We start from the raw sequence: 19,048 nt of genomic DNA on the forward strand, positions 1-19,048 counted from the left end.
TGTAATATAATAATTGGAAGGTTCCCATTTCGAATCTCGGGAGGAACATAATGTCTTCCTTACCCCTTATAGGAGAATTCTGGGGTGGCACTTTTAAGTAAACCACGAACGACTCTTACTCGTCTTTCCAATTGGCAGTACATACTACGATGTTAACATTACAGCCCTAATTAAATGGGTCTAAATCTACAACTAATAAAACTCACCCATTAGACATGTGAGATTTGGGGTTTTCCTTCCAATCACACCACTTCATTTCTAAAGGAACACATTAGAAATTATTGTTACATCGGTAACAGTAATTTTACAATGTAACTTTCTCTGGCAAGTAGCTGTAAGATATTGTTAAAGTGTACATACAGCAGGATCCAAAAGTCTCTGCCGCAATGTAGAAATCAATTTTCAACTTCTCCCACCCAGATACAACTATACTCTCAGATAGTTATCATGTTGCCAATTTGACTAATTTTCTCCTTGAAATTATATCAATAACTTACCGACAAATAAAGTAACGAAAATTACTGTTACAAAACATGAAATGTAACATAAAGCATTACCTATTACATAATTTCATTGTAATCCCAGAACATTCTTTTGTAAATATACAGCTTGATACCAGCAATATTAAACTTATTTATCTCTTGTGCACCTAGAAATATTCAGGATGAGCCCCATACAGACCGCTTTGCCCTCGACTCCACACCTCTTCAGGGAATGTCCTTTATGTACAGGATAAAATGTTTTTTTATTCTATACAAGTTTTTCAGGATAAGGAAACAAATGAACAATTTTTTGGGTAGAAAACAGCTTATTGTTTATGAAGACGTAGCTTATAAAAGATCTATGAATTGTGCTAACGCTGCAGAATTATATAGGGAAATATTTGTAAAAAGGAAAACGTAAATGACAATAAAATTAATAAGATATGAGTGGGAATACGGAAGGAGAGTGTAGGTTTCTAGTTATAAGAATAACATCTGTGCAGTGCAAGTAAATATTAGGCTGTGGTCCACAAGAGCCTTGTATTAGAAAACACGACACTTCTACAACAAAACTGTCAATTAATTAATGCTGTTTAAAAAAACAACAGCTGTTTATTCTGAGAATCATAAAAAACACATTAACACACTCCACAAACAAAAATGAGTTAGTGATTGTCAAATGGGAGGTATATGTAGTCACCACCGAACTTTAAAGCGCAGAAATTCTGTTGTTGATTCACATATGAAAGGAGGTTAAATAAAATGTGTTGAACTGCGAGTTGATTGCCACAGTGCCGACACAACGGCTGTCGAGAGGCCTTCAATAGGTACCCACGTGTCAAGCGTGTACGTCCAGTATGGAGGCATGTGATTAGCACTTACCACCATGGTGGTCTAGCGGTTAGAACGCTGGACTTGTAACACTGGAGTCCTGGGTTTGACTCCCGGTGGTGCTCAGATTTACAACTTGTATTGGGCAAGGCCGTGGTCTAGGCATCACAAAATTTTCCTCTGGTGTTTCCCTGGTTTCTCCGTGGCATCCCAACAATTACTCCACTTTCATCATCATCTCGCAAAAAGGGGGTCACGGCAGGAGCGTTAAATATTGCGGTCCCGATCGAACCCATGTACTGATGGGTCATGAATCCTGCTAACCACCAATGCACACCATGCTGAATGGTGTGTACTGGACACGGAAAAAAAATAGCACTTCTCTTTGAAATGGCTGAGTACAAGACTGCCACATTACTAAGGTCCCGCTCTATCGTTCCGAGTTTACCGTTTGGTATCACGTTTCAATCAAATTCCCGACCGGACAGAATTATTTATCGTAGATAAATTTATAAGTCACTGGATTTCCAGCTGTGTAGCAGCAGTTTCTTAGGTATAAATAAGTGAATACAAAATTTAATTTAAAGTTTCTTATCTAACGTTCCTTACTCTTTGAGCAATACGCTACGTGACTTAAGTCACTTGACATTTCTGCTAGCTCCTTGACGTTTTCTTAGAATTATGTTGCTGAATAATAAGTTTGTTCTTCTGTCTGGTAACTTTGGTGGTTGGTGCAGAACCTGAGCCTTGGAGTTGTTTCAAGTTCTGCTGCGGTATTGCGACTGGACTTATGCTTCTACTTCTTCGCCGAACTGGAAAAAAAGACAGATCATATTTAATAACAATCAAAGTCTTCACACGACTAATAAACGAAGAACTTATGCTCCTTACCTCTTGCGTCAGTTTTAAACAATGCTTCTAGCTCTTGAATCCTCTTTTTCAAACTCTTGTTCTCGCGTCTGTATTTGCCAAGTTCCGCGTCCCTATCGAGAAGCAGATGGCGACTAGCAGCTTCAGCACCTGAACTTGCACTTGATTCCTCGGCAAAATTACGTAACATAATATGAAGCTTTTCCTGATGCTCTTTCTGCAGGACGACAATCCGCCGCTCTGCCTCCAGATGGGACTTATGAAGAGCGTTGATTAGTGATCGAATCTTCCAACTCTGAGCCTCTGTCTGAAACTGCAACAAAATGTAGAATATCAAGACACACTGTGACTATGAAACAATATAACCCTTTTTCCAAATTGAAATTTTAATGTTTGATGTACAAAATATAAATATGTTGTAGCGATTTGAAGAACTTTTAAAAGCATAAAATGTAGGCATACAGTTAAACACAGAGCAAAGTTTCCTCATTCATGACCATTACATATTTACTGATAAACAAAACAAATAATGCTTAAAACAGAACATAAATATAATAAGAGGAAGAGAAAAACCATATCTACAAACATATTTTATTACAATCTGAGTAACAGCAATGGTATGCGAGGCTAGAGGAAAAATCCTCTGTCCCCATCGTGATCCAACCTCGGTCATCCAGCCTGTAGCTAGTCACTATACTGACTGAGCTATCCAAGCTCCCAACTGTACAAGCTTCTTGGCCTACCAGCCATGTCTGGTAGTTGAATGGAGAAAACACTGTTTTGAGAACCATCTTTGTCCTCGTACTTCAGTACCGAAGGAACTTACGTCTAACTCCATAAGTTGAACTTCCATTTTCCTGCCATTTTCCCTGAGGTCTATCACTTTCTGGAAATATTTGTAGAGTAGAGTTCTCATCTCCATGGGTGAAAGCTTCATCAGGCGATCTAACAGCAACTTCTCACCCTGTATGTGCCATCCCACATATTAATATAATTATTACATTTAATAACATTTAAAATGCAATATATAAATCAAAAAACATTCTTTGGCAATATAAAATTATTCTGTAATGACAGGCATTAAAAAATACCATATGGCACAGTCCTTCTTGTGAAATTAATAGTTATTTAGCAAGTAAAAAGAAATTAAATGTTTAAACAGCACTGAAAAGTGCCTACATGGACCAGCCACATCAACTTTTCAACCTGAATCACATTTACAACAATTCAACATAAATTATCTGATATTTTGTATATATATTTTGGATAAATAATTTTCACATTTTGTAACAACCATAACAATATTTGCAATATTGAAAAAATAAGCTAATTAGATATTTTAAATTTCAGAAATAACATAACAAAATGATAAGTGATGTACAGTTAAACCACAGTAACAAACCATCCTAAGAACTACATAAATTAATACGATGATGCAAAGTATCGGTAATTATAAAGCTTTAAATCTTTTAGTTTACCTTTTCTCGCTGTACACGACTATTATCTAAACCTTGCCCCTTCCTTCCACATATTAATTCATTCTTATATTCAATTGCAGCATCAATAGCTTCAATCGCTTCTTCACACTCTAACATCTTTCTCTCTTCAACCGTTGAAAGCTTTTTGTCCTGAAAATATTATTAAAATTAAACCACTACACAAATTTAGTAATTCCACAAGTTAAGAAAGACAAATGAAAATAACACAAAACTATGAAAAAAATGCAAAAACATGTACAGTAGATTCCGGTTAACTGGGCCATCAGTTAATCGGGGCAGCCGTTTATTTGGGACTAATCTTAAATAACAAACATTTTTAACTCTTTACATGGAACTTTGCATAATTGGGGCAGTCGTTTAATTGGGCCAAAGTGTTCTAGTCCCGATGTGTCCCAATTAACTAGAATCCACTGTATTTAAAAGTGAAGTCCATATTATTTTTCACATCTAAAAATAAAGTCAAATGTATAACAAATATGTAACTACACACTTTATACACACAGTACTGGAAATGACCCATTAAATTCAATAATTCAATAAAATCTTCTCGGGCGATCAGACGCGTCAAATGGTTCAGAACCCTGATGACGGGGACAGGGACGATCCCTGAAACGTCGGTTTTATTGTTTAACCATTTGACGTGGTTGATCGCCCTAGAAGATTTTATAGAGTTACGTCGCCGTAAAAGCTTCAAATCATATAAATTCAATACATTTACCTTCTGCAGCTTTTCATCAAGACCACGCCGTTCTTCTGAAAGACATTCTTTTGTCTTCCGAAGGCTGTGAATTTCATGCCTTAATGCTTCTTTTTCATCCAAATCCTCAACCTTCTCCATATCAATTGATTTCTCTTTCAGTACTTGCTCTATATGAGATATTCTTGCACTTACTTCCCTTATACTCTGTAAATTATACAAGTAAATTCAATTAGTACTATTACAATATCTCTCCCCCACCCAAAAGCGGCTACACCGCGTATCGTGGGATAGCTTTACTTTTACACTACTGTTACAAGCACTCTGTGAACAGAATTTCCCATAGATCCCGCCTGAGATTATCATCCCATCTACGTCTAGGTCTCCCCAGCAGTCTCTTTCCCTCAGGCTTCCCGACAAATACCCGGTGCACATCTCTTGTCCCATCCATGCCCCGCCCATCTCATTCAGATCTTAACAGGATTATTCTCCCTCTCATCACTGTTCTTGGTATATTTAAGTCTTTTATACTACCCCGTTCTCTTCAAGGGATGATTAATACAGAAATAAACAGCAAAGGTGTGTTGGACCACATCTGATTACAGAACCTTAAGACGTCGTCTGCAAAGATGTCAACACTAAACTGTAGTCAGAGTGGCTACAAAAACATGCTACATATTGCTACTATAAAATGTATTGGCACTACTGTACTTATCAAGAATATTTAGTTACCCTCGTCCTGAAATTTTCAAGACAAAGTTTCTCTTTCAGAAATGCCTCTCTCTTCTCCAGCATTGTTTGTTGTTGTAACAACTGTTCCTGGAGTCTTTGTGATGATTCTCTCATGCTAACGATTCTTTCTTCTTCCTGAATCCAACGTAGCCTCTCCTCATCTAAAGTTTCGCCTGCATCTTTCGCATTCAACTGAAAGAAACTGAAGTAAATTATAGTAACTGTGACAGCAAGCAACTGCTTAATAGTGTAAGAAATCACAGGTAAAGTAACAGACGAACTCTTCATAACATGACAATAATAAATCTGAAATACAGGCAGTGATAAAGGAACCCGAAGGTTCATCACCGAATTAACCAAAGCCCTCCACTGGACCCTGTCCTGAGCCAACAAAATCTAGTTTCTTTCAACTCCTATCTCCCATAGATCCCACCTGACATTATCCTCCCATCTATGTCTAGGTCTTCCCAGCGGTCTCTTCCCCTCAGGCTTCCCGACCAATACCCGGTGCACACCTCTTTCTTGTAAAAATTACTTGTAGAAAGAAATAAAGGTAAAATATTTTAATACTGTTAGTGGCAGGTGTTTAAAAAGCACAGTTGTAAACAACGTTCGACAAGACAACGAAGATAAATGAAACGAGCAGGTATCGATGTTCAAACTGAAATGAAAAACCTAGTGATCACTTGTATTTTTTCCTGGAATAATTATTTAGGTTATGGTAAATTAAGGACATGGTGCAATTTAGATACATTTAATTTCAGAGATTGTACCTTTGTGGCCTGCAAATTATACTTCTGTTCCAGATCCTTTATTTTGCGCTGATCTTCTATAAGCTCCTGTTCTAAACACTGTTTGTGCCGCTCCTCTTGCTTTAGCTGCTTATTCAGTTTCTCCATTTGCTTCTTGGAATTTTTGAGGCTGTTTTCCAATTCCAGAACCCTTTCAATGTGAAAAGTAAAATTAAAGCCAAATTAAGTGAATAATTAGCTGATTATAAATTGTTTGGGCATAATTTTCAATTTTATGTTATATCTTGGGTAAGATCCATGTCATATTTTAGGTTCCTCAATTATATACTGGTTCAGTTGTGTCACATAAAGTGGGAAAATTATCATGAATGTTGTATCGTTAGAAATATGGAATGTCTAACACCTCCCCTCCTCCATCAGAGTATGGACTTACAGGAACATGCCATATATTATCCTATAATTTGACTGGATAAACTGAGTAAAAGTCAGATTCAAACCAGGTGCCTCCTAATACAGATCTGGAGCAACCTAATTTGAAGGTCTGTGTCATAAATTCACCTACCAACAATTTTGAAATAATGTATTCACCATAACTACCTGCGAAAAAGAATTAAATGTAAAATAAGACAACACAAACATGGACTTGTCACCTGCTGGAAGCCCACATTTCATTAAGTATGAATATTATGTAAATATGAAACATAATTTCATATTTAAAATTATTTCAAACACAAAAGTAAAGAAGAATTATTTCTTTGGAATAACCTAAACAAAGGAAAATGGACACAAAATGGATCTTAGAGAAAAAGGATGGGGTGGTATGAACTGGATTCATCTGGCTCAGGACAGGGACCAGTGGCGGATTCTTGTGAACATGGTAATGAACCTTTCAGTTCCATAAAATTTTGGGAATTTCTGGAGTGGCTAAGTGACTACTGGCTTCTCAGGAAGGACTCGGCTCCATGGAGTAAGTTCGTGCAGAAAAATTATTATACGTGTGCCTATGAATCATACTATGACTATCGGTAATTTTTCTTTTCCTCACCGCATCCAAAAATGTAGGTCAGATCCAACCTCCTCTTAATGAGAACTGTGGCCTCGTTTATTTCAGGACGAATACACACAGACAATAAAGTTGAAGACAACCATCGTCTGTGTTGTTGCACCATGTAGTCTGGTAGAAGTTTACTGACAGTTCAGAGGTTCTTGCTGCCTCCATCATCAGGGTGATAAGGGCAATCACCCTGATGACGGAGGCAGCAAAAGCCTTTAAAATAGTGGTAAACTTCTACCAGACAACAACAACACAGAAGATAGCCACCTTCACACTCGCCACCTAAGAACCTGATATCAGACCATGAAGATGACCACTTACCTCCACATAGTTTTGATTGAGACTGTAAATGCTTAGAGCTTTTTACCTTCGAATCTGAAGCAGTACTCCAAATTACCAAAACTTACTATATGAAGTGAAGTGAGTCTGTTTTTACACATAACCTGCGTCAAAATACAGTTAAAATATCATAAATAAATTCAAAGATACAGAATTGAACTTACTTTCTAGCACTGTCACCCGCTATCTGTTTAACCATCTCAATATCTTTAAGACGTTTTTCATAATGTATTGCAAGATTTTTATATTTCTCAACTTCCTTCTTGTGTTGTAGCTTTTCTTCATTCAGATCACAATTCTTAGCTGTCAACAATAACGCATTCTCGGCTTGTGCTAGATGTGTCCTCGTCTTATAATATTCCTCCTCCAATTTACTCCTCTTCCTCTGAAATTTTTGTTTCGCTGATGCTCTCATTTCACTATTTCTGATCATATCACCAATGAATTGTTCCTATAAATTATTGAAATAAGAATTAGATTCCTTGAACCTTTATCATTGCAGTACCTAGGGCGAAGACCTACAGACAGCTAAGTCAGCTAAACATGCAGTAGGTATCTGCCCAATGGTGATTCAGAATACAAGTTATATTGATACCATGATATTAAATTCAGTGAATCAAGATGTTCAGATTAAGTAAATGTAAATGAAAGACTCTCGGGCTATAAGCCGTGTAAGGTGGCTGAATGGTCTCTGGTCTCATCCTCAGGGCAGCTGCGTAACAAAACTGGTCCTCCGTAGCGCGCTCGCCGATGGGAAATGGCAGTGGACGGCAGAGATTGCTCTCGAAACATTGGCAGAATATATGGTTTATTCGCCATTCAGCCACCTGACGCGGCTTATGGCCCGAGAGTCTTTCATCAACTTCAGTCGCCGCGAAAGCTTCATTTTATACATAAATAAATGTAGTATATCTTAGCTGTTGCTGAGTAAACTGAATCATGTTACCTTGATCTGTATAGTGCATTGCAACTCCTCAAGTCTCTTGTGAAGACCGTCCAGGTCAATCAGTACCTGACGAATCTGGCTTTGTCTCGCCTCAGTCCCTGCGGAAAGCATCTGTAGCTCTTGGTATGGCCCGGGTGGTGGTAAAGTGCAGGCAGGTGGAAGCACTTCACTTGCACTATCCTGGATTACACTATTATTCGCACCGCCACTTGTCTCATGATCGTTTTCTCTTTCAATATTAACATCTCCCTCGCATGATTCTTCTGCTACGGACTACAAAATAATCAAGTCAAATTATGTATTTTGACCGGTAATAAAGCATATCAACTACCTGCTTAATTTAGAAAATTCACATTTATTATATTTCTAACATTATTATTATTACAATTCTGTTTTGTATAAAATAATTATTTTCTTGAAGATATCAGTGTAGATTATGAAGTAATCAATCAGCATAACATATTCTTCATTTATCTGATACTGAAGAAAAACTTGGAGTACATCACTTATTTATTAACTTCAAGAAAGCAAAAGATTCAGTAATGAGAGATATATTAATCAAGATTTTAAATGAAGACGGAATTAAACTAGTGAAAATAATCAAAATTTCATGATCGATTATAAGACAAAGATTTGCAAGGGTGGAGTTGGACGTAGAGAGTTGACTGACCAAGAACAGTTGGCCTCTGAACAGCGACGTAAAGAACTAAAACATCAGACCAGAGAAAGCGCTCCGAAAGAAGCGCGTTGCTCTAGTAAGGAAAAACAAGTGAGATTTAAGGTTCTCATGTTGGGGAGTATGAAGATGGCTGTCTTCTAAGTTGTAGCACTGTGTAATCCAGTGAAAATTTACTGACATTTCTGAGACAGCATGTACCTCTAAGGGTGGGCACACACACGCTCTGGCTTGCTGGAAGGCCTGCCTTCAAAGTTAAAGCCGGAAGGTAAGCCTCAAACCTCTGAGAGTCCACACACGTTCAGACTTTGTGACAGGTTTGTGCTCAGTCTTTTTATTCTTAAGTCGATGCTACAACATGTTCAGTGAAGACGATGCGATTTTAATCGGTCTTGCTGTTACTTAAATGTTGAAAAATAAAAGAAAGTTGAAACATTCCAAGTGGGTCAGAAGTTGGTTAGATGGATCAAAATATTCTCACATAAATTTGTTCAATGAAATTTGATTAAAGCCAACGGACTGGCATAACTACCTTCGAATGGATGAGGACACATATTTGGAACTGTTTAACTTAGTTAAACTACAAGGATTTGAAGTTCTCGGTGGCTGGTTGAGATGACTAAATGCTACAAACCTTGCCTTTACCCTCGTCTCTGCCCACACACGTTACGACTTGTAAACATTCAGTAAGCCTCGAGGCAAGAAATCAAGCGACTGCAGATTTATCGGAGGCTCGGTTTCCGGCCAAATTCACCACACACGCTCCGGTTTGCCTTCAGGGATGTAAGCCTTCCGGCAAGCAAGAGCGTGTGTGGCCACCCTAAAATGCCAATCAACTTCTACTAGACCACATGGTCCTACACCACTTCAGACTGTATTAAAAATAAACTGAATACACAAACAAATACATAAATAATACCTCAGCCTCTTTCATAGATGCTCCTAATCTTGCATAATTCATTGCCATTGCAATATCAGGCAAATCTGCTCCAGGATGAATGCTTTTCCTTCTGCCACCTAACGACTTGTGACTTACAAAGGGTGCCACTTTTGATGGACAACACATACTGAGGATTTCATCACCTAAAAAACATATAAACATGATAGAAAAACAGACACACTTCTAAAAACTACCGAAAAACAAACAATTTATACATCTTCTCATTAGCAGCCCACAATGTTTCAACCCTAATGTATCATCTTTACAGATATCTCTTCATTAAAACCTATGCTATAAAAGTTTATAAAAATGTACCTTGCTTTTCCATAAAGGATGTGGCCTATGTAGTCAAATAATACAAATTTGTTTGCAACGTACGTGACCTATACCACATACTAAATAAATTCTCAAATATCCCCAGTAGTAAAAGCATCATTTACAGTTTTAACACATTGCAGTTATTAAGACTAGTCTAGGTATAAAATAATTTAAATTATTATTCTCATATTTCTTGTTTTTATTGTATATCTGTTGCCTGGTAAAGTCTTTTCAGTTTATGCAACACGGGAAGACTCCGGTCTCTTTTTCTCGTGAAAGTCAAATATAGCCCATCATTCCCATCAGTAAACACATGCCTACAGTTAGCCGCAGTCTTCGTGGATTTCAAAAAATTTAAAAGTGATTCAAATGTGAAATAAATCATTAAACAGAAGAAAGTTATTTACTGATGTTTCAGACGTTAAAATATTTTATTAATTTTGAACTTTTTGATTAATTTTGACTGAAAATCTAACAGTGATGAACAGAGCTGAAAACAAAACACATTTCTGCAGGTCTTTCTGAAAGTACGTAGATGGGAAATATTAAAGAAAGAAATCATTGTAAATTCCCCGCAGAACTTTTGTGACACGCTTTTGCAGTACATAACGTGTATACAAAGTGTAGACTGTTAAGAGATGTAACAAAATTGTTAAATATCTGTTGAAGCATACAAAATTTTAAAATTTAATATAGTACTAACATCTTACCTTGTTCGTCATCCAAGCAGTGTTTTGACATACCGGTCTTTTCATTCTCATCTTCTGTAATATATGAATCCTTTCTGTTTTTCACTGTACCGTCTGTTCTATACTTGAATTTTTTAATCAGGTCATCCAATTTTTCTAAAAAATCTGGGTGCTGGGAACCCTGTTCACTTTCCGTCTCAGATTCGTAATTAGTCTTCTCACCCACATTCTTGCTACAGTCTGATGTCACTTTTAGAGAGGAACTTACTTGGGAAGTTTCACTCTTTTCCTCTGACTCTGTAATCTCATCTGAAAACACATTACTCCAGTACTTCTACGGGAAATTTAAATTTCCAAATTTAAATCAGTCATCAGATAATCCTGAGTTGCTAATTATTGTCCCACACAGAGGGTTAAATCACACGAACTGAGCAAAATGTTCCCTTTTCCCCTTGCATTCAACCTAACCTAACCTCTCTTGCCACTCTTAATTTGCCAGCAAGCAATTCACATTAAAGCGACAGCTAGTGAATGTAATTGGTTTAAATCAGTCGTCTTAAAACCTTGCATACCGTGTAATGTATTGGAATATAAAATCATGCATACAAACAAAACTGTTCACACTTGAAAGGACACCAATGCCAAATGCGTTTCGACCTCAAGAGGTCATCATCAGTGGCAAAACAAATTAATTCATATAATACAAATGAAAAAAGATTATGGTTTTTAACGGGGCATAAAGTCATGTATTTTACAAAACCATATTTATATAACACCTCCTGGTCGTTAATTGCACAGGAGTACTTAGCTTTTATGTCCACTGGCCTGATTGCCGTTATTGGTCTACGGTGAGCCGTTGTTGCGTCATCTGTGCCTGTGAACTATAACGATGCGTGGGACTGATGACAGAGGCATGACCTCTGAATTGTTGGTGGACATCTACCAGACTACACGGCGCAACAACCCAGAAGATGGCAATCTTCTTTTAAAAATAAGTTGAATTCAATTTGTCAACATACCTATCCTTTCTAGTATTCTTCCTTCAAAACCCCTGCAACTTGCAGCGTCATCGCTACCAACACATTCTTCGCATTCTTGTTTAAAACACAGCCAACGTTCAATCTGATCTTTCTCGTCTCGAGAAAGGCCTGCACTGCTCACAAGTTTGCTGAACAAATCTTCTGCATTAGCAACCAATTTCAACCACTGAGACGCCGCAAATTCAAGTCTGAAACACAAATTCTTTACCTTAATTTGCTTTTATGCATACTAATTTGAAAACTGATTAGCGTGTTTCTGCATTTTTAACGTCTACGAAGAATGTTCACAGTGCATAATGAGTGTAAGAAGTAACTGTTTATAAATCGGGATGTGAAGACAAGAAATCACGGACAAATTCAGCCCTTTGGCAGTGTGCTGTCCACAATAAATTTAAAATTCTGGTAAACGCTCTTCTCTTTTGTACAGTGTAAAATAAATATCTTTGGCAGCCCACAAACTGGATAACCTTGTCAGAAGATTATAAAATCTGCTCTAAATGTGTAGCTGCAATTCACTGGTAACACCAGAACGATAACGAAGCTACGTACCCGAACGTATCCACATTCGTACTCCTTTCCTCTGAATCCGGAACATCCGTATACTGTTCCTCTGAAGTAACTTCTGCAATACGTTCAAGATCATTGCTGACTGCTGCTCTGTTCATCACTGGAGTGTTAGTGATGCCTCGTATATGAGTAACAAATCCCAAACTGTTTAGTGTTCCATCATAATCCAAAGAAGCTGGTGATACACATCCGATTACCAATGTAGTAGCTTTCCCGCCAAATGAACTCTACAGAATATTAAAAATATTAAAAATGGGCAAGAAATCAATTCATTTGGTTGAGATAAATATATGAGTTATTTACCACATATGGAACATAATGACATGACGATTATGATACTCGGTGTCTAATACAAGTGACATTATGTACAATCGCAGCAGATTTCTTGGTCATATGTAATGATATGCTTTACCAGCATCTTTTCCCATAAAACACAGAACTATAAATAAATATATTAATAAAAATTAGGGACCAATAGGATTAAAATCAAGGCAAAGTTAATTAATTCTTTTGAACTCGTATATTTCATTAATTTTAGATACATCCGCAACATTTTTTGTCAAAAACGGTTAACTAATTTACCGCATTTGAACATTATCAAAACTTCCATACATAAGAACCTACAGCATTTCCTGAATGGATGTCACATCTACAGCGACATTCAGGTAATTACTGATGTTTATATTAACTAAGATATTGTAGGTGCGTCATATTGTGATTTTATTTAAAAATAGTATTAAAATATATTAAAATTTCGATTTACATATGGAACATCACTCCGACAATACGATTGCATCAATGATATATAACACAACAATAAATGTTGATACAATGTGAAAAACGAAGAAATGATAAGAAAATTAAAAATTAGTAATTGAATTAAGAGTTTATAACATACACCTGATGACGGCTCTATGAAAGCCGAAACATGTCGAGAATGTTCCATATGTAAATCGAGTACTCGATACGGAACAAAGGATAATATTTTAACCATTTAATTATCTTATATTACTTTATTGTGATTGACGGACAATTTTAATATATTTTAATACTATTTTTATATTAACTGTTTCCCCACTTAATGGTACCTGCACCTTGTCGTGGTGGTGGGGCTTGAGTACCTCGGTGATCCCAAAAGCTATGCTGGCGGTAGCATAGCTACTGGTAGGGCCTCCCTAGCCAGATTGATCGAGGGGGAGAGGTCAGACTAAGACAGGTACCCTGGTCCTGGGGTTGGTCGCAAGGCTAACAACCTTGCACCTTAAAAAGGAAGATGTTTTGAAACCTCAATCAAAGCCTCAGACAGACGGACCTAGCAGAGGACCGAATGAAGAGGAGAATTGAGGAGGCCATGGACCGAATACAGACCAGAGAGCCATAGAAGAAGGAGATGAAGATATTAACTTTTTTCTATGTATTGTGGTAGTAACTGGGAATGAATTTAGGGGTCTTTTGAAAACAAATCTAGTTTGATACCACCAGATTACAAAAGTTCAACACAATCACACCACAATAGTTTTGTTTACTCACTTTAAGAAGTCTTGTTAACACGGACTGCATATAGGGGACATGCGCATGCTGCCAATGCGGTTCAGTTAGTGCGGAAACAACATTCCCCAAAGCTACCAATCCATAATCCAGTTGAACTGATTTTGATGTGAAATGACCACCATTTTCTATTAAAACTGTTTTCTCTGAGCCACCAAGATCAGTAAACTGAGCTTTCGAACATGTATGATAAACAACGTTATCTGCAAAATAAGTCGCATACAATTAATACAGAAATACAGATGATTTTTCAAGCTGTAAAAGCACATAACTTAACTGCCTTGACGTCTTCCACATTTAGAGTAAAATATATAATTTTCACGAGGTAATACTTAGTAGAAATTGTGGAGAGGCAGTGGGCTTGTCACTCACTACTCATAAATGCACACTTCGAAGACCGAGAAACCTCCTACATGGGAGGAGACCAAGGCTCGACTTCAGGCTGTTGCGCTAATTCATAATTCATGCAGAAATAAGACAGTGACTGCTCTAAATTCAGGATATAAGGAAGCTGTGTATTAACAGCACTCTGAGATCAAAATCCAAGTGGGCCTGACGTACATTTCATACTGCTCAATGTTCATACTGAACATTAATTGAATTATTGCTGTCAACTAAATAAATTGCTTAATAATGCTGATGGTTTTTTTTATACTTACCAACACTCCACTGCTGCTCAAGAGTTAACGTGAATAATGAATGGGAACGAGATGGTTGCTGTTGATCTGTGGCCCATCCTACTTGTCTGTTACTCATTCCTATATGCAAGCAATTAAATACTTCACTAACACTTTGACATTCAATTTCTTCAGCCCCAACAACAACTGACGTACCCTTGAAAGAAAGCACAATTAAGTTTTATATCTTCTTTTAAAATTATGACATACAAAACGCGTACTATATTTATTGTTTTAAATGAGTGTGAAATTTGGCCACTGATATTAAGGAAGAACACAGACGAGGGTTTCTGAGAAAGGATGTTAAGAAGAATATCTGTTTTCCATCATTCGGTTCTAAATCTTTTATTATCACGCCTCTGTTCCACAAACATGAAGATTAAAATATATAAAACTATAATTTTACTGTTATATCGTATAAGGCATGAAAAGTCCGTCAACTTTCATAACCCTGTGACACTTACCTCTGAATTCTCTAAAATCATTACTTTTTTCTTAAATTGGCTTGTGTTCAGAAGATCTCTAATTCCTTCATCATAAATCTCAATAAATGACACTGTTACTTTAAATGTTCTTCCAGGAGTTTGCTAAAAAAATAAATGGAAAATACTTATAAAACAACGGTACTCTCTAATGGACAACACAAAACTTTCACGAATACTTTGGATCCCACATAATTTACCCCACGGAAAAGTCTTGTTAGAATAATTAAAGCATAAATAAAGTAGTAAATGCACTTCATTAATAACATCATCTATTGTGCTTTGGCCCGTTTTCGGGCCATGACCTCCCGACTTACGAAGATTCCTGGTCTTTTGAAGTGTGCATTTATGAGTAGTGTGTGACCAGCCCACTGCCTCTGCACAACTTCTACTCAATCCTGATTTGTCTGCTATAGCCATCTAGTAGTGAATCAGGAGAGACTTGGGTGAGAAATGGCCGCTGAATTTTGCTTACGAAACATCTCGTATCACGCTCGTAAGGTTCTTTTACGTGCCGTAAATCTACGACATGGGACCGCTGGCTTTACTTCCCCTCTGAAGGAAGTTGTGCTACAGACTTTTATCACCCTTAAAAAACCATCGACCTCAGCTGGGATTGAACCAGTGAACCTTGGGTCCAGTAGCGAGCACGCTAATCACTAGTCGACTAAGGGTGATTCATTAATAATAAGTTGTGGAAAAACAAACAAACAAACAGATTACCAATTGCATGAATGATACTCACCGTCAGTTGACTGAAGATTTCTCTAGTTACCCTAGGAATAACGCCATATTCAGTTTCACTTAAAGCACAATGCAGACCAGGACCAAATATGGTATATGTCTTCCCTGAACGAGATTGGCCATACGCAATCACCGATATGTCATACCCTGCAACAGAAATGAGCGAGTCCTAAAACGTAAGCATCGGGATACAAACTTGAGACAGACTATAACGTGTTCCTCTTCCAATTCTGCCCATGAATCAAAACATGATTCTCTCAACTTAATGATATTCAAAGCAGTTGATACAGAATCATTCAATCATCCACAAAATATTAATTTGTATGTATGTCCCATGCTATATTAGCTCAAAGAAAGTTTAGTAACTTTCTCTTAATTCAGCATTAGATCGAAAATTGCAATTTACCTTTCAACTCTTTTCATCCCTTATAAAAGAACTCACAAGGATGGAAAACGTCAGGTCAATTGTGAAGAAAAAAATTTGCAAAACTTCTGGTTTGTTTATATCTCAGTTTATTTAAATATGATTCCTCAACTGCAGACATTACATAATGTTAAGTGGGAGGAAAGCTGCAAATTGTAAACTCTAAAGGAGAAAAAAGGAACTGGTCATGGTCTATTTTTAGGACAAAATCTACCTAGAGAGCCTGGAGAAACCAAAAAAAACTTCACTCAGAGACTTCTGTGCTTGACACTAATCATAAAGTCCCTAACACATTACACTATAACTAACACACAACTCAAATATCATTACCAATATTTTAAATATAATACATATATTTTGTTATAAAATTAACTTCTATAAGTTAATGCTGTCGAACTAGGGGGTACAGTGAATTGTTACCCTCCAATCCAGCTCCAGTTTTGCCATACAACAGTGCACCCTCCTAATTTCTTGGCCAAAATATCAGGCATCGACACCTCACTGTTCCTCTGTAATATACAATTTTATTTTTAATACATTATTCACTGTTACTTTAAAAATTCAATAGAAGAATCATTCTTTCAGTTTGCTGTTATAGTTCAGTTCAGCCTACGAGCAGGCGACTTGTGTTCTGTTCCCAAGCAGGCATGTTTTTTCTCTCTTTTCAATTCAATCACCAAGCACCAACAACCATGGAGGCTGTAAAATGTTACTGCCATACTAAAGTACTGGAGCCAAATTAGAGGGTAATAATCAACCGGATCCCCTTGTAAATCTAAACTAGAGTTATGAAAGATACTTTGCCCCTGTCCAATGAAAATTATATGAACCTAACCTAACTTGTGTTTAGACAAAAGTACACTTTTCCAATTTACACTATCCTTCTACCACTCACGTCACATCACTGCAACTATATTCAGTCATCTCACAACTTACCAAAACAAAATATAAATAAAACAAAAGCTCTTAAATGTTTGCAGAATACTGCAAATAACTTATGTACAACTAGTTTATGTTATATAGATAAGTAACATATTTTACTATTTACGCCTATTTTGAATGCAACTTTACTCAAATATTGCCAAATTAAATGCATATAATAGCACATAATTGCTTGGAATCTTTATGCAGGCAAAACTCAAAACTATCCAAGTCTTTTAGTCACAAGTTATCAGGGTATATGTGCAATACTGTAAATAAAAATATGAATAGCGAGACATATGTTGACTTGAAAATATATTAAACTCTAAAACTAACATAATGAATACCACCTTTGCTTTATGATATTTATATTACCTTCCAGAACGCAATAAATGAGAGGGTATACTGTAGTGATAAAAAGTTGACTTTGGGAACAATCCATGGGCAATGCATAATTTACAGTGAAACATTTCTGGTTCCCCAGAACAATCTGGTTAGCATATGGAAGACTATCAACACAAACAACGTCATGTAGCCTGTCCGTAGGCAGCAACGGACGCACCTGAAAAAAATACAATTCAGAAAAATATTAAATAAAAAACAAAAACCAACAGAAATAACTGACTAATTCCAATCAGAAGTCTTGAAACACCAACAATCGCTCAGCTAGTCAACATTCAGAAAGAAACAGTGCACAAGATGCATGCGGAAACTATGAGTAATCTGGTATAGATTACACCTTTCTGTCTTGTTAAAATATATCAAGAAGACACTATCATTTCATACCTATACTGTATTTGGTATTTCTTGGCTTTAAGTAAATATGTTAAATCCAAGGAACCTTATATATTAAAATGACTTATGCCAAAATTCTAGTTCAGTGTGTGGTGTGTACAAAACTTTGAAGAACAGAATATAATAAAATTAAACTACAAGAATTATTAATAATGACATATATACTAGCCTGAATGTTTACTTAAACACTCTTCGTCCAATGTTGTGCTTTTCCACTTACATATACTCTTCATTCATTAAATACGTTTGTGGATCAGAATTCTTAATATGTAAATCTAAGTTAACATAGCAACTAATCTTACCCGAACTGCTACTTGAATAGGAATTCCCATCATTTTGAGTTCTATTCGCAAATGTACTTCATACCATACATATAAATATCCGTACAGCAAAACTATAAAATTTCAATAAAATTCAGGTTATGTTGAACCACTGCAACCACCCAACTGCAGCACACATATCATACGTAAACAACTGAAAGTTACAATAATCGTACGTTGATCCTACTACCATCTTCTTGTCGAGAATATTAATGTTTTAGTTGATAGCAATAGCCTAGTCGGTAATAAAACCAACTATTATCGCACCCCTATATTTGTTTCCAACCAATGGTATGCGTACCAGTAACAAAATCAAAAGATAATGTTAACATATATAAGTTTTCCCTGAACGCATTTGGTTAGTGTTACATTTAATGTGTTAAATTATAATTAGTGGTACAGCAGCAAAAAATGGTGAGAACCCCTGGTCTTGATCCCTGATTACGAAAACGTAAAAATAAAATCCTGTTCCCATGTGCACCTACAAGGTCAAATTTTTAATAAGGGCAAATTTATTTGCATGAAAAAGCATACCTGTTACATGGTGAACAGGAATCCATGCTGTACAACCGGTCTGGATTTGGCAAAAGTAAAGTCAAACTGTCCCGCTACACGTCATGTAGACACTTGGGGTGAGAGAAGACTGCCAAGGAAAATAGTTCCTAATGTGGAGTAACTTGTATATCCTTTTTCTATTTTTATTAT

General features: G+C 36.6%; 1 protein-coding gene across 2 annotated transcripts; it reads right to left on the minus strand.

Annotated features, from left to right (window-relative positions):
• Window positions 1-985: 985 nt before the first annotated feature.
• On the minus strand, window positions 986-18,900 carry cos (kinesin-like protein costa). Of its 2 annotated transcripts, none has more exons than XM_022066760.2 (19): window positions 18,878-18,900; window positions 17,604-17,790; window positions 15,885-16,030; window positions 15,122-15,244; window positions 14,640-14,814; window positions 13,963-14,183; window positions 12,415-12,659; window positions 11,845-12,053; window positions 10,847-11,134; window positions 9,798-9,961; window positions 8,203-8,475; window positions 7,421-7,707; window positions 5,885-6,053; window positions 5,112-5,303; window positions 4,401-4,586; window positions 3,662-3,811; window positions 3,010-3,147; window positions 2,205-2,496; window positions 986-2,125 (listed from the first exon to the last, which is right to left on the minus strand). In XM_022066760.2, exons 2-19 carry the CDS (start codon window positions 17,668-17,670, stop codon window positions 1,968-1,970), a joined length of 3,483 nt encoding a protein of 1,160 aa, XP_021922452.1. In that variant the 5' UTR covers window positions 17,671-17,790; window positions 18,878-18,900; the 3' UTR covers window positions 986-1,967. The 2 variants fall into 2 exon arrangements, with proteins under 2 accessions (XP_021922452.1, XP_021922451.1); XM_022066759.2 differs by lacking the exon at window positions 18,878-18,900 and adding an exon at window positions 18,326-18,496.
• Between the last annotated feature and the right edge of the window lie 148 nt (window positions 18,901-19,048).

This window comes from Zootermopsis nevadensis, unplaced genomic scaffold, assembly GCF_977971745.1.
Source record: "Zootermopsis nevadensis isolate Lab colony 2312 unplaced genomic scaffold, Znev_1.0 Znev_ptg000023l, whole genome shotgun sequence".
NCBI classification, from domain to species: domain Eukaryota; kingdom Metazoa; phylum Arthropoda; class Insecta; order Blattodea; family Termopsidae; genus Zootermopsis; species Zootermopsis nevadensis.